The sequence below is a fragment of the Lissotriton vulgaris genome, chromosome 3_1, assembly GCF_964263255.1.
Source record: "Lissotriton vulgaris chromosome 3_1, aLisVul1.2, whole genome shotgun sequence".
Lineage (NCBI taxonomy): Eukaryota > Metazoa > Chordata > Amphibia > Caudata > Salamandridae > Lissotriton > Lissotriton vulgaris.
This window is the reverse complement of record NC_141689.1, coordinates 340,901,135-340,917,757: the sequence shown is the minus strand read 5'-3', so window position 1 is coordinate 340,917,757 and position 16,623 is coordinate 340,901,135. Positions and strand designations below refer to the sequence as shown.

General features: G+C 45.9%; 1 protein-coding gene across 2 annotated transcripts in view; it reads left to right on the top strand.

The window, feature by feature from the left end:
* NUP155 (nucleoporin 155) overlaps positions 1 to 16,623 on the top strand; it is an 871,946-nt gene that overhangs the window by 42,299 nt on the left and 813,024 nt on the right. For both annotated transcript variants that reach the window (XM_086960546.1, XM_086960547.1), the window contains exons 2-3: positions 12,491 to 12,628; positions 13,222 to 13,318. In XM_086960546.1, the coding sequence (XP_086816672.1) occupies positions 12,491 to 12,628; positions 13,222 to 13,318 (235 nt within the window). The remainder of the gene's footprint in view (positions 1 to 12,490; positions 12,629 to 13,221; positions 13,319 to 16,623) is intronic.

Here is a 16,623-nt window from a genome sequence, read left to right as displayed (position 1 = left end):
TTGTAACAGCCACCGATGCGTAGGCCTCTCGAAGAGCACTAGGACCAGAACTAGACCACGGGAAGGCCACAAGCCGGGTATATTGCCTTCCCTTCCCAAGGGCACAACAGGTAGAAACGTCAGCACGCCAAGGTTCACTGTTTATACAGTTGCTTTAATGTAGGGTCTCCAACACACCCCACTCCCTAATGGAAGTTTCCAAGCAGGAGGGGCAGGAGACGTCCTCTCCCAGAAACGGTGGACGTCCTCTCCCAGAAACAGTGTTTAAACAGAGCTGGTGATTTCAGGCAGGAGGCAGGCCAAAGCTCACCATCCAGGAACCGGTGGAGAAGGACCAGTGCAGAGAGCGGCACGCAGAGAGAGGCCTGCAGTCCCTGATCACATCCAGATCCGTACAAGTAGGCAGCCAGTCAAAAGAGGTCCCCCGCTGCCTCCGGCACCAGGTCTCACCACTCCGCCGCCCATGGGCACCGCTTCTCCCGGTTGGGGGCCTCGCTTACCAGGATCACGTCCGTTCCAGCTCCGAGGCAGCCAGTGCCTTAAGGAGATGCACTACAGGACGTCACGCTCTGCCGCCAGCAGTATAGGCCCCACGCCGCACTATTTTTATTTATTTATATTGTTCATGTTTTTTTTATTTTTTTATTTTTTTTGCCCTTGAGCGCTCCCGGTGCGCGTCCCGGTGAGCGCACCGGTAAGCGCAGTCTTGCGGCGCGCCCCGGGGCGCGCATCGGTGAGCGTCCCGTTAGCGCTATTGCCGCGAACGAAAACATCATCGTGACGTATCGCGTAGCCGCGTGATACTCACGGCATAAGCACACCCGGAAGCACTCGAGCGCATACGATCGCGCTACGTAACCATCCGACGCGCTTACGCGACGCGCCCCTGGGCGCACCCCGGGGCGCGAAGCGTAAGCGCGCCGGGTCATGTGACCTAAAAATAACACTTTTAATTGGTTCAAGACAGTTTTGGTTTCCACATGATGAAAGCCCTGGTCATGTGACCTAAAAATAACACTTTTCATTGGTTCAGGACAGTTTTTTTCTCCTAATGATGAAAGCCCCACCTTTTTTCCCTCATTCTCACTTTGTACTTTGAGTGAGGAAGACCTGTTTCCAGAGCTATTACTAATTTGTACTTAGAAATGGCTTCAGTAGCAGCAGCAGCAGGAGCATCTCAGCCACCACCACCAAGAGGACCACCACAACACCACAGTGGTGGAGATGATGATGATGGGGAGGAGGGAGGAGGGAGGAGGGAGGAGGGAGGAGGGAGGAGGGAGGAGGGAGGAGGGAGGAGGGAGGAGGGAGGAGGGAGGAGGAAGGAGGAGGGAAATGCGCCAAAGGTTACTTGCCTAATCTGTGGCACTGAACTTTCAAGGGGAAACCCTAACAAAAAGTACTCTTTTGGCAATAACACCATGATTCGCCACATGCAACGAGGGTACTGATGTAAATATATAATTTACCGTCGTAATTTCTATGCAGGTAAGTACTTAATCAATAATAACTCAATCGGAAAGAAAGAAGACAGAGTCCGTGGTGTTAGAGTTCTTAGGGGTTTTATTCCTTAAAAAGGAATGGTCAAGACCAGGATATCATGTTCTTCCCACCGCAGGGGTGGAAGAAGGGATAGAGCAATGTTTTATCGACAATACATAGCTTATATACTTAATTTACATCATAGGAAGTAATAGAGTAGGCGTAACAGCTGAGAGTAGACAAGATAACAGCATCCACGTGCTACTAGTGCGTAATCAGAAGGCGTGGACTAGGCGTAACTGGAGGTGTGTGCTAGAAACGTCACAGGTGGGTGTCACAAAGGGGTGGCACTAAGCAGAAAGTTGCAATGTCAGCAGAAATCAGAGGCTTGGATGCGCGCGCAGCTGCATGACGTGTGATTGACGTGAAACTGGAGGGTGCAGGGGGCTTGACATTTGCACTGACGGAAAGAGACAGAAGTCTGGCATGTCAGATCAACTTGTGCTTCTATCATATCTGATATCTGGTGTTTAGGAACTGAGCTATCTGGGCGAAAAGGTCTCTGGGGCAGAAGCTATTCTATACTGACTGTGAGTGCGTGTATAAGCGCCTGAGTGTCTGCATGAGAAGCGTGGGGGCATGGGCCTTCCATGGGAGCATGGTAACAGAGGCTATGAATTACTTGCACGGAGACAGGCCGGCCCTTTGGTTCTGCAGCTGAGGGGGATGTTTACTGAAGCTAGTAGGCAGGAATGTATTTTCGAGGAGCAAAACAGATAACTCGAAGGTTGAAGTCAGTCTTGGCAGGCAGCAGGCTGAGCTGAGCGTGGTGGGCCGCGCTAGAAGTAAGGCAGAGTTCACGGGTACGGGGGCAGCCTGGGCAGCCTGGCTGAGGCTTTCAGAGTCAGAAGGAAGGAAAAGGCTCGATGGCAGAGATTCTGGGCCTACTTTGCCAGAGCTGAAAAACATGTAGAGTACACTACAAAAAGACGTTGGCATAGTATACTTAGGAACGGACTATCCAACCCATTCAGGGTGGGTCTGAAAGAGGACATGTTAACGTTGGACGCAAATGTATTTGCGTCTTCATAGCTGGCACAGGAGGGAAGTTACATGCACTTTAACTCGTACATGGAGACGGTGGGGTACACGCTAGGGAACACAACTCGACCAAAATTTATATTTCCTCATTCCCTCCTTGTTCCCTACGGACCCTTCATGATATATCGATCATCATAAATTGATCAGTTTGTTCTTGTAACATAATTTGTTCGTCTCTCTTCCGTTGTCTGTTTGAGAGAAAACTGGAAGGTTCAATGCACGAAGTGGCACATAGTCCACATATCGTCGGCCCACACTGTAGGCACAGGCAGCAGCTGAATACTATGACAAGGCCAAAGCCTAGGAAGGATAGGATCTTCCATCCCCACGCGGTTAACGTTGTCCAGAACCAACCGGACCAAGTCCAGGTACCTGGATTCTGATGTATCTGATTTGCAATTTTATGCAGACGTGTAATAGCTTGATATACAGATGGCGCGTTTTGTGGAATGAAAACACAGCAACTTGACCCGATGACCTTACAGGCTCCACCTCTATCTGCCAAGATGACGTCAATAACAAGACGATTCTGAAGGACAACAACCCGCATGGCAGATTGCTCCTCTGTTAGGTTACCTAAGGCGGAGGCAGTTTCATGTACTACAGCTTCAAGTGTTCTAGTTAATCTACGTATTAATTTACTGTTTTGGACGGGGCCTAAAAAGAAAAAGAATCCTTTATTAAAATCGGTGTATTGTTCCCATGCCGTTTCTGTATAGTCGACAAGCGGGAGATCTCTTCGGAGTCTATTCTTTACTAGATTTGTGTTTCTGTGGTAATCAGGAGGGGCTAGAAAGACAGGTGGCAGAAGGAATGCAATATAACAGGTACCATCCCAATCTGGAGGCAGACGTATGTATGCGGTATGACCACAAACAAAATAAGAATGACGGGTAACTTTAAAGGATGATTTACCATGATCACTGAATTCGACCACAGTAGTACATTTACTATGACCTAAGTGTACTGAACCTTTCTTTCTGACACATAATTCACCAGTGACTGGTAGTACTGGAATAGCGGGCAGGACTGGTGCAGCTTCGGATTCAACAGTAAGAATCATAAGGTTAATTGTGTAATTACTCAATCCATATACTTCATTTTCTAGATCAGTTCCTAATCTAATGGGGAGTCCCTCCTTATCAGGGTAACAGACGTTGAGCAGGACTAAGTTTAGGTTTCCCCAAACCCAGCTCCCGTCGAGGACAGCAATATCAGGATCTAAGGAATTAATTATTTTGAACCATGCACCACAGGAGCCGTTGGGAGTGAACGTGTACGGAAAGAGGGGCAGAGCTCCCTTGTAATTCTGGTAGGGAGGGAGTCGGCCACATATCCAGCAGTTTGTAGCATTATTAGTCTGATGGGAGTGGTGTAACATACTAATGAATGTGTTGTTGCGCAGCGCAAGTCTGTAAGAAAGTTCATGTGGAGGTAACTCGCTAAAAGAATGTTCAGCAGAAACGTTGTAAGCAGATTGTTCACGCTTGAAAATAGGGCAATAGATTGGAAGAAGTACACTTGCCACAATTATCAGAATACTTAGAAAAAACATGATTAACAATGTCACTATACAGTGACTACGCAGTGATTTGCAGTATGTACGTTTCTTGAATTCTCTCTCTCTCTCTCTCTCTCTCTCTCTCTCTATCTCGATCTAGGGGATACATGTCAGAAACTATTTAACCGATTCACCTAGGGGAGGACTTAAACAATTAAACTGTCTGACTTGCTAGATCGGAGCTTGAGTCTATACTCCTCTTGGGGAGTTTTCTCTCGTTCGGAAACTTCAAAGTCACTGGGCTCGGTACAGTCTTTGGAAGGGGTGGACGAGCCTGGATCGGATTTCAGTTCATTGCATAATTTAACATGGCTCATGTGAATCCACCCCTTTCGGCCCTCAACTTTCACCGCTGTCCTCGTAGTAAGTAGAACGGTCTTCGGCGATTTCCAGCGGGGCTCCAGCGGACTTTTCCTGTCAAAGTTCCTTATGAGAATCAGGTCGCCTGGACGGACATCATGCGGCTTTACATCAGTGTTGTCAGAGAAGGCTGCGGCAACCTGTGAACGACATGATTGGAGTGCAGACATCAAGGAGGCAAGGTAATCTGTCAACATATTGCAATCAACATCAGTAATTTTCTTAGGAATGGGCGTCCCCCACATATTCGGTGGTCTGCCAAAGACCACTTCGTACGGGGATAGTCCTGATCTCGAATGGGCGACCATTCTCATATAGAACAGTGCCACTGGCAGGGCGACTATCCAGTCGACCCCTTTCTCTTGACATATTTTAGCAAGGCGTGTCTTTAGTGTCTGATTATGCCTTTCTACAAGGCCTGCGGCTTCGGGATGTCGGACACAATGGAATTTCCATTGATATCCTAGCAGCAAGGAAACCTGCTTCATTAATTCGGATGAGAATGGCTGACCGTTATCTGAGTACACGACACGAGGCATGCCGTACCGTGGGAAGAATTCACGAACCAGCTGCTTGGCTATAAATGCTGGGGCTTTCTGTGAATCCTTGAGGTGCGCGTGAAAATTTGAAACTGCGTCCATTTAAACTGAATCCGAAGAGATATTGGCTCTCTGGATCAATAGGTACGCTGAAGAAGGCGTTCTTGAGGTCAATTACAGTAAAGAACGTTGCTTCTGAATCAATAGCAGTTAATAAGGATGAGATGTCGGGAACCACAGGGTACTGTGGAATAATGCATTTGTTCAGTTCTCTTAGATCAATCACCAGCCGATATACTGGCGGTGCATTGGGATCAGTACGTTTAAGAATCGGAATGATGGGTGAATTACAGATATTGGAGTCGGTCTCTACGACCACTCCCTGGGTAATGAGCTCTTCAATGATTTCCAGCAAAGCCACTACAGCATCGGGCGGTAATTTGTATTGTCTGATTCGGGGTAGAACTACACCTTCTTTGAGTGTAACATGGTATGGGGTAATGTGCATACAACCTACATCAGTTGGGCCTTTTGCCCACAGGTGGTCTGGTACATTTTTCAATCTGACATCAAACTCACGCAACATATAATGACCCTTGAAATCCCGCAGAAAGAGTCTAACTCCCTCCGGAGAACAGCAAATTATGGCTCCTAGAGCCTTCAATGTTTTAATTCCTAACAGATTTTCTGGACATGATTTCGTAAGTAACAAGTCTGTAACACGTGATAATGGACCCACAGCCAGGGGGACTGGTCAGATACTTCATTTACAATGGGCTGTCCTGAAAAACCAAGGGAAACATTCTGTGAGCCTGAGAGGGGTGCCCCTGGGACTTCATTATGACTGATTGTTGTGCGGCTTGCCCCTGTGTCAATTAAAAACTTTCTGTCTTTTCCCAATACTTGACTGTGTACATAAGGACCCTCTTGATCTACAGGAATCTCAATAAGAGGCAAGCCAAACTCCCTCTCTAGGCTGTTTCATGTATATCGCGGATAATCGGGGTAAGCGGACTGGGCATACCGGTACATCTGTTGTGAAACTTGCTGAGACGCGGCAATGGGCTGCGGCTGTGATACCGCTACTGTCTGTGTTGTAGGTGAAGAAGCATGCGTAGGCTGTGCATTCTGCCTGGGCTGCATATTCTGTGAAGACTGATGCTGGTTGTGGTCTTGTCTAGGCGGATGCGGTCTTTCTTTAGTTTTACCTGTCGCTATGTTATGTTTCAGAACGGGGCATTCATGTACGTAGTGACCTGGCTGCTTGCAATAGTTGCATGTCCCTTTAACGGGAGCTGCGGCGTGACCTGTCTGGGTCGTACCCTTTCTATTCCCGTCGGTATGGACCGACTGGGCTACTAACATTTTCATTTTCGTGTCTTTCATACGTTTTTGTTCCTGATCCTGTTCTTCTCTAATTCTGTTCTGATGATATTGTAACATTTGTAACATCTGTGATGGCGTGTTTGCTTGCCATGTACTCTCAACCTTGTATACACGATTCTTAACTGCTAACAGGGAATTCTCAACTAACTTGGATACAAAAAGATGCGGGTACGACTCGCTACTTGGTTTAAGACCACTATTAATAATGAAACATTTCTCGAATCTTGAATAGAAGTCACTAGTATCTTCGTCGGTTTCTGTTTACATGCTGAGATTGCATCCCAGTCTTCTTTTCTAGTTGTCAATAATCTTGGCAGAACCTGTACTATCAGACCTGGCAGTGCTTTAGTTTTCTCTCCAAGGCCTACCCCTGGGACCCGCTTGTTCTCTTCATCTTCTATTTCTGCCCATACAATCTTTTTCTCTCCCACCTCCCATTCTTTTTCCTTTAATTTCTCGTAGATGCCCGTGGGCAGTAATACCTTTAACATTTTCATGATATCTTCGTACGTGTAATCTCCCATCAGTAACATGTCTTTAAGCTCCCTGTGAAAACCTGCAGGGTCTTTATCATGGCAGGGTACTAGTTTCTTCATTTCTAACAGTTCTAACTTAGTCAGTGGCGTGTGTACATACACGCGTTTCAAGATACGATCTTCACCCATAACTGGATGTACTTCTCGTAAGGGGTTCTGACTTTCAATGCCATGCCGACGTTCCATATGATACATTTTCCTTTCTGGGGGCGGGGCGGGGACATATTCGGAGCTTATGAAAGTGTCATATCTATGGCGTTGTTCTAGAATTATTTGAATTAATTTGGTACTTAAACCTCTCCATCTGTCCATGAGTAGTGCTTCTAATAATTCGGGTAAGGGACCTGGGTCAGAATGCTGATTTCTGTACTTTGTAAGGAGGTGCTGAATCATGTATACACCTGCTAATTTCTGCTCGTCTGGGGAGAGGTTCAGAAATGTCTGCGCTACGGTGTCATCATTATATATGTCTGGATTTTCGGCCCATGATATGGCTGACCGGGCTAGTTCTTGTTCATCCATAGAATTGAGTACATGGTACCCTACTCGATCTCGAAGCCTTTTATCAGTTTCCTGGAACTGATGTTCAGCAGAATTCGGGTTTGTTAAGGCACAGAAAAGAACTCTCTTGCTTTCTGGACGGATGCCTTTCCTAAGGTAAGTTCCTTTACCTACATATGCTATAGTGTCTGCAGTTTCTTCTGGTACTTCATGTTCTTCTTCCCCCTCGGAGGAAGCCTTTTCTTTCTCTTTTTGGTGTATTTCTATCACTGCTTTTCTAATTTTCTTGTACATACTGGCTATGCAAGTCCCCTTGTCGTGTTTTCCTTCAGATATATTTTGACCCCACTTGTTTAGTGCATCTAATTCACTCTGATCGGTCCCAGGCCTATCTCGTTCTCTTATTAGGCAATTTATGAAAAAACGTAGTATCTGTGCTTGAACGTCAACTTTCTGATGCTCCATGGCATCCTTAATACTGTCGGGGTCCTTCGCAGTCTGAACAAACTCATATATTCTATCTAGGCGCTCCTTCATTCCTGCATAGCACAGCAGGAAATCAGTAGCAGATCTTAACCGTAGTGATGCCATCACCATTATATCGTCTTTACCGGGTACTGGATCATATCTGCAAACTGAAAGGTTTTCTTTAAACATGTCAAGACGGGGTGATTTGAACGAAAAAGGATTTCGCAAGTCCCCGAGCGGTAACCTGCGTGTCGGTGGCGGGGTGTGAAGACCCCCGGTCGCACCCCCTGAGGCGGAAGCTTGAACATTATTTCTTTGTGGAGTCTGTACCTGAACTTGAATTTGTCTTTTAGTAGGATCAGGTGGAAGTGGTTTCGGTAGATCAACTTTAGGTACGGGAAGTGGTGGAGCTGGTGGAACAGGGGAAACCTGTCGTGATACTGGCAGAATATGATTTTGGGGCGGGTTACCACCCCCGTCCCCGTCGGTAGGCAGGGCGCGAACAGGCAGGTTGGTGTAAGCGGGTGCTACATCCTCTAGATAGGAATTCAGGAATATGTCTTTAGTGGTCCTATGAGTTACTTTAGTTGGAACCAATGGTGGCGGTAGGTCTTTCGGTATTTCTGAAATGGCCTCAGGTGAACCCTCGGCCGCGAGATACATACCGTTTACGAGATTATTGCGTGCGCGGTCTATTTGTTCTGATTTTACTCGGATCCCCTCGGTAACTAATTCGTTTTCTTGGGCTTTCTCTGATTCTTTAAGTCTGTCTTCTCTACGTAGTGCTCTTTCAGCACGCTTATGTGATTCCTTACGCCAAAACTCTATGGCGTCTTTCTGAGATTGTCTGGCTTTCTTTTTCCATAGTGCTTCCTCTACCTTCATGATGCACTCGTCATCCCATGTTCCGGTAACGGGCCATCTGTGCCTTTCGTCTAGATGTTTAGTATAGTCAGCCCATAAATCTAGATATAATATGGCATCTATGCCATGCTTATGGTACATAAAGTTACCTGGGGTGTCCCTAGGGGGGATAGGAATTTCTTCCTCTAGTATCCCTTTCCTAGTTCCTATCTGCTTTAACTTGTTAAAAAACGGCATCTTGTTTACTCGGTACTGAACGCTCGATCCTTGCTACTTGATACTGAATACAGCTAGTTATACAAGAACACATTAATGCACATTAGGAAACAGTCACACTCATACCACGACATTAATTACATGAAAAAGACATTTTGAAACATATATGACTACCCCCTATACTGGATGTACTGCTAAACAGCACAGATACACTGCTAAAGCGGTGCAGAAACTTGAAATAACGGATGTACTGCTAAACAGTACAGATACACTGTCTAAAAACAGTGCAGACCGGACTTGTGTACCCAAACCCGTCTAGATACGTCCCAGCAATGGTACTCACCGGGAAGCACGGAAACAGAAGGCCTCGGAAAACTCGACTGGACTCGACTCGACACTTCGGAAAACTTCGGAAAAACTTCGGAAAACCTCGGAAAACTGGTGGGCCTCTCGACACCTCGGACCTTGCTTCTTTCGGCTAGGCTCTGGTCGGGGTCCTCCGCACTCCTCACCGCCTCGTCTGGGTACTGATCGTAATCTTCGTCACCTCCGTGGGCCAGAGGGAGATACAGGAAATCCTGCCGGTACGCGTAGTTTCCTTCTAACTGATGGCAGGGGAAAGAGCTTACAACGCACCAACCGGCGCGTGAGGTGGGGGAGGGGTCCCTGTTCGGGCGCCAAAATGATGTAAATATATAATTTACCGTCGTAATTTCTATGCAGGTAAGTACTTAATCAATAATAACTCAATCGGAAAGAAAGAAGACAGAGTCCGTGGTGTGAGAGTTCTTAGGGGTTTTATTCCTTAAAAAGGAATGGTCAAGACCAGGATATCATGTTCTTCCCACCGCAGGGGTGGAAGAAGGGATAGAGCAATGTTTTATTGACAATACATAGCTTATATACTTAATTTACATCATAGGAAGTAATAGAGTAGGCGTAACAGCTGAGAGTAGACAAGATAACAGCATCCACGTGCTACTAGTGCGTAATCAGAAGGCGTGGACTAGGCGTAACTGGAGGTGTGTGCTAGAAACGTCACAGATAGGTGTCACAAAGGGGTGGCACTAAGCAGAAAGTTGCAATGTCAGCAGAAATCAGAGGCTTGGATGCGCGCGCAGCTGCATGACGTGTGATTGACGTGAAACTGGAGGGTGCAGGGGGCTTGACATTTGCACTGACGGAAAGAGACAGAAGTCTGGCATGTCAGATCAACTTGTGCTTCTATCATATCTGATATCTGGTGTTTAGGAACTGAGCTATCTGGGCGAAAAGGTCTCTGGGGCAGAAGCTATTCTATACTGACTGTGAGTGCGTGTATAAGCGCCTGAGTGTCTGCATGAGAAGCGTGGGGGCATGGGCCTTCCATGGGAGCATGGTAACAGAGGCTATGAATTACTTGCACGGAGACAGGCCGGCCCTTTGGTTCTGCAGCTGAGGGGGATGTTTACTGAAGCTAGTAGGCAGGAATGTATTTTCGAGGAGCGAAACAGATAACTCGAAGGTTGAAGTCAGTCTTGGCAGGCAGCAGGCTGAGCTGAGCGTGGTGGGCCGCGCTAGAAGTAAGGCAGAGTTCACGGGTACGGGGGCAGCCTGGGCAGCCTGGCTGAGGCTTTCAGAGTCAGAAGGAAGGAAAAGGCTCGATGGCAGAGATTCTGGGCCTACTTTGCCAGAGCTGAAAAACATGTAGAGTACACTACAAAAAGACGTTGGCATAGTATACTTAGGAACGGACTATCCAACCCATTCAGGGTGGGTCTGAAAGAGGACATGTTAACGTTGGACGCAAATGTATTTGCGTCTTCATAGCTGGCACAGGAGGGAAGTTACATGCACTTTAACTCGTACATGGAGACGGTGGGGTACACGCTAGGGAACACAACTCGACCAAAATTTATATTTCCTCAGTACCCTAACAACTATGCTGCGGCAGAGGTGAGAGAACTGGCCAGAAACCCTCCCCAATCTTCACCCAGCACCTCCAAAATTAAGCAACCCACTCCATCGGGTCCAGAGGCAAGGGAGATGGTCCCAAACATACAACCCCAGTTTGGACAATACAAAATCAGTTGTATTTTTTGTGGTAAAACAATTACCTATGGTGAGCAAAGCATAAAACTCCTCAACCGTGCTGGTGACAACCACTATGGCCCCAAAAATCCTTAATTTTTTCCTGCTTTTTTTTTTGCTCCAGTTGAGCCGTTTACAATTCCCTGTTTTTTGTTTCTCCCCATAAAAATAACAAAAAAATATAAAATTGTTCATAAAAGCCAAAAAAAGTACAAAATGTTCAAAAAAACAATAAAAAAAAATATAAAACAACAAAAAGAAGAAAAAAAACAGTTCTTTTTAGAACTACCTCCAATTTATAAAAAAAGGCTACATTTCTTAAAAACTCTGTCATTCTTTTTTCCCTATGGTACGCTCCCCGGTGAGCGTACCGGGCGCTCCCCCCGCGCAAATCGAAAAAAATAAATATTTTTTTTTTGCCCCGCGGGGCCCTTTTATGGCCCCCACATCAAACCTAGGGGGTCAGGGGGGGTCTACTCTGCCCCCTTTTGGTCATTTCCCCCTTTGTTTTTGCCACCTCTTGTGTCTCGATCCTCCCGAGACACAAGATGGCGGCCGCTCCGGACTGTTGGGAATGTTGACAGACACCCGAGAGCCAATCAGTTTTCCGCGCGCGAACTCGCGTAGCGCGCTGGTACGCGCCCCGGTGCCCGTACCGGGGCGCGCTTATAGATATATATATATTTTTTTTAACCTAAATTACTCAAAATCCACTGGAGCACATAACTTGAGACATAGCAAAGGCACATCGGGCTACCAGTCCCTACAATTTTGCCAAGTTTGGTGGAATTCCATTCGGGATAAAAGTGAGTTCAACCGCCCTATGGAAATTAGCATGGGGAAAACACGTTTTGGGACCCCCTTTTATCTCGGCCCCCGCTTGACGAATCCCCCCCCCCCAAACTTTCAGGGAAGGAGCAGAGCGCCACGAGGCAAATTTGAGGAAATTTTCAGGCAGATTCGTCAACCGGCGCCAAAGTTATTCCCAATAGAATGTTGCGAATTCCCTATACAAAATAATCCTAACCTAAAATATATATGTATGTCTATGTGATGTAAATGTTTGTACATATATGTAAGTAAGAGTAATGTGGTTTTTCTTTTGTGTGTCATAATAAAAAAGAAAAAAGTGACAATCAATAAGTACTTTGCTATCATAAACATTCGAAAGCTGTTTTGAGATAACCTTTGGCTATTGATTCTTTTTATATCGTAAGATTTCGTCTAAAGATTAGAATCGTGAGGAAGAGTTAATTGAAGTATCTCTTCAACCTACTAACCTTAGGTTATTTATCACAAGGCATTATTGTTTGTTTATATTTGTCAGTTTGAAATACAACATTTCAACTTTTTGGTGGTCTTTCCTGTTCATGCTTATTGTTTGATGTCTTGTTTCTTCCTTTTAGATTGTCCCACCGTTTCTGGATTACAAGATATGGATTATCCTTTGCAAGGACCAGGTTTACTGACGATCCCCAACCTCCCAGAAATCAGTGCCATTCGCAGGGTCCCTCTACCTCCGGAACTGGTTGAGCAGTTTGGACGTATCCTTATGTGCAAGAAAATATATATTGTCTTCTTGCAACCTCTCTACAAGTTTGTTTATGATTCACTGTGAAACAGGCTTGTTCAGCCTTTGAGACAGTGTCTTCTACTTGTCTTATCTCTGTCTAGTGACTGGCTATGATTCCCCAACATGTTAATTGCTTTATCCTGTATTTTAATAAGTGTTGGCTAGTAGTAGACCCACATGCAAATCTTACATGATAAGTTGCTTCAATTTTTCAACCCTAGGAATGCATTTGGCAAACCATCATCCGGATTGTATTAAATCTGAATATGCCCTCTCCTATATTTCATATGACACCAGGTTGCTTATGCCTTCCAGTGAAACCAAAAGCTCGCCAGTTAACTATAGCTCACTTTATGAATCTTCCTTAGCAGCTGAAAATATGTTTCAAATTTGGAACGTCAAATATCCTCTATTGCCAAGTGGCTTGCATCTTTTTTTGCAGCCCTTTTGCATTTTAAAAGGTTTTTGCGACATGAAATGTATTTGTGTTGTTTTTGTGTACTCATTGCTGAACTGTTGATGATATTTAGAATCTCCGCGATCCTTACATCAGCTATACTTTAGATATGCAGTGTAATTGTATGATGGGAGTGTTTCCTGAAATCAGCAGAGCCTGGCTGACTATAGACAGTGACATATTCATGTGGAACTATGAAGATGGGTAAGTTTAGTACATTCAGATGTGATTGTGCAGAAGTGAAGCAGTGAAAGAGCATTGATTAGAGAATTTATTAACTGATACTAAGTGACCTTGCCAGTGGTCTGTGGCTGTATACAACTAATACATTTTGGCCACACAAAAGTGCTTTGGGCCTAGCAAAGGGGTAGGATAGTACTAAACAAATACCAACACAGTTAAGTAGGTGGAGAAGAGTTGGCCTAACGGCTATGGCGGTCGACCTTGAATCTGGGGAACCGGGTTCGACTCTCGGCAATTCACATAATCTCCCTGTGCCTAACAAAAATGAAAATGTCCTAATGTAACGCAACTGGTGCTATGGAAAGCGCTCTGACACCCAATAACGGTTCCAGTTTGCACTACATAAAACTCCGTAAAAAAAAAAGTACATTATGACACAAAGTAGAGTTGTAGTCTTATTTTAGAAGTACTAGAACGCCCTTGTCTCAATTTTGTTTAGCAGATCGATGTTTCTTGAGTATTTATTTATTTAATCTTTAAAGTGCAACCAGAGAGTACACTTAAAAACCACCACAGGCAATAATAAATAAATAAAATAAATTCAAGATACATACGATTTAGACCATACAAAACTAAATTAGTAAATGCAAACAAAATACATTATAATGGATACAAATAGATCCATTTATATCAATAAAGCACCCATAAAACCTTATTAAACAATAACAAATATTCACGGTAGGAGGGTGTACAAAAAGATAAAGTGCTTCATCAGGCATTGCTATAGAATGTCTTTAAAAACAAGGGAGATTAGAAAGGCCAGGACAAAAATAAACAGAAATACATGATTCAAATCCTGTTTAACAGTTCCACAATGTTGACCGCTTGGATGTCGAGAAACCGCTTCCTTATTAATCCACAAGTTAAAAGCCAATAAGATCTGGTTAAATCTGAATTTCATTAGAATCTGCACACCAGCTGACATAAGTTGGCCTTTAAGTAAAATTGCATCTCACCACTTCTAACAAACATACAAACCAGCTGTAATCTTTTGATCTCTAAACAGTATTGCAAGACAAGCTGCAAAATTAGATTTTTAGCATACTTTTTTATTTTTAATATTTCTTTTTAATAAACATTCAACCAAATCCCATCTAGTGGTTACAAGCAGGTGTCTCCATCTTTCCTCAATGACATTTTACACATTTCAAAATAATACACAGTTTTTGAATTAGGTAGATCAGGGGGACTCGAGCGCTTCAGCATCTCCCAAACGGTCTGGTGGGGTACAGATATCCCCCCTGACACGGTTCCAGGCTTCCCACACCCTATTCCACTTCCCCGGGCATCCCCCGGCAATGTAGACCGACTTCTCCCTGAACATGCACCAGTCCAGATCCTGCATCCACCTTCCAATCTGAGGCGATTAGGTAGCCCCCCCCACAGTTGAGCAATGTTACGCTTCGCTACCATGAATGCTAATGTTGCCCATTGCGTTGTGTGAGTGTTTAGGTCCGTTGGTTCCCAGAAATTTAAAATGCATCTACGAGCCTCTGGCTGCAAGTCAATCCCCAGTACCGCCCGCAGCGTGCAATGAACCTCTCTCCAATATGATTGTATGTGTTGGCAGTGCCACAATATATGAATAAATGTCCCCAGTTCCCCACAGCCCCTTCTGCACTCTCCGCTCTCTGAATGACCCATTCGAACGAGACGGTGACCTGTAACATATGTCCTATGTAATATTTTTTTTTCACAACTGCTTTTATTGAAAGGTTAGGCAAAGCATAAGTACAGTTCTCCACAATCAGGAGAATACTGTCCGCAGTAAGCACATAGTAGGATGAATAGAAAGCCTATACTTGGAATCACCCCCCTCCCCGTCCCATGTCCCCCCAAACCCCAAGAAACATACCTCAACTCCCTCCCCCGGCTACCCACCCCTTATCCCACCCTAACCCAGTGCACGTGTTCACATTTCACCAAATACATGGGTAAGGCAAAGTAGGTATCAGATATAGACCTAGGTCCCAAGGGCCCCATCCGGAGGTGGCACATCATCTATATCAGTTGGGGGTTCCAAAGTCAGCCCCCTATAGTCCGCCCATCGCTTCCAAATTTTATAGTGTTTCCGGGGGCACCCCCTGGCTTCAAACACAGGTAATTCTAGCCCCATAAGAAAGTCTAATCCAGCCTTCCAGGTGCTAAGTGGGGGGGCACGGTCGCTCTTCCAGGCTCTCGCCAGATCCCGCTTAGCTACAACCAAGCCAAGTAACAGGAGGTGGCGTTTGTAGATGTTGCCTCCTACATTCTCCAGGACATGGAGGAGGCCCAGTCTAGGTGTACGAGGGAGGTCCCACCCCAGCACCTCCGACCAACAATTCCACATCCCATTCCAAAATCGGGTCAAACCCACACAAGACCACACCGTATGTAGCAGCGTTCCTCTTTCAATTCCACAACGCAAGCACTCCGGAGCGGCAATGAGGCCCGCTCTCCACAGTCTCTCCCTAGTGTAGTATGCCCTATGTAGGTATTTAAACTGTATGAACCTGAGGCGCACAGCAATGGCAGCTCCGCGGGGGGACTCAAGGTCCTCCCTCCAGTCATCCTCATCCAACGGGCCAACATCCATCTCCCAGGAGGCCTTCAGTGACAGAAGCGAAGAAGAGCAGTGGGTAACTAATGTTTGGTATATTTTGGAGACTTTCTTATCTCCCAGGTCCCTCATGAAAAGCTTGGCCTCCACTGGGCTGAATTCGGGAAGCCGTTCCATCCCTACCAGACTCGGCGCGCGGGCATGGCGGAATTGTAGATATTTGGAAAATTGCGTCTTGGGCATATCGAATTCGGAGCTGAGGTCCTGAAAGGATTTCAGTGTAGTCCCCGTGAGGACATGGCCGAGTGAGGAAATCCCGATGGCGTCCCAGCCTCCAAATCCCGATAGGGAGGCCAGTGCAGGAAGCTGTCCGTTATTCCACAGCGGAGTTTCGGCTGTCAGTCTGCCCCACCAACCCATACGGCGCAGCGCCTGTCTCCAGATCACGAAGACTACCTGTATGACCCGCGGTAGCACCCTCCGCCGCCTGGCCGAGTACAACAGTGTATGGAGCGTGGCACCGCCCATCAAGAAGTGCTCCAGCGCATATGCCGGGTCGCTGTGGTCACCATACCACCACTCATTGAGAACTAGTAGATGAGAGGCCTGGAAGTAGGACAGGAGGTCAGAGGTAGCCAGACCTCCACAGTACGTGGATAGAAAGCAAGTCCGCAGTGCCACTCTAGAGGCACCCCCGGCCCACAGAAAACGGCCAAGGACTGAGTTC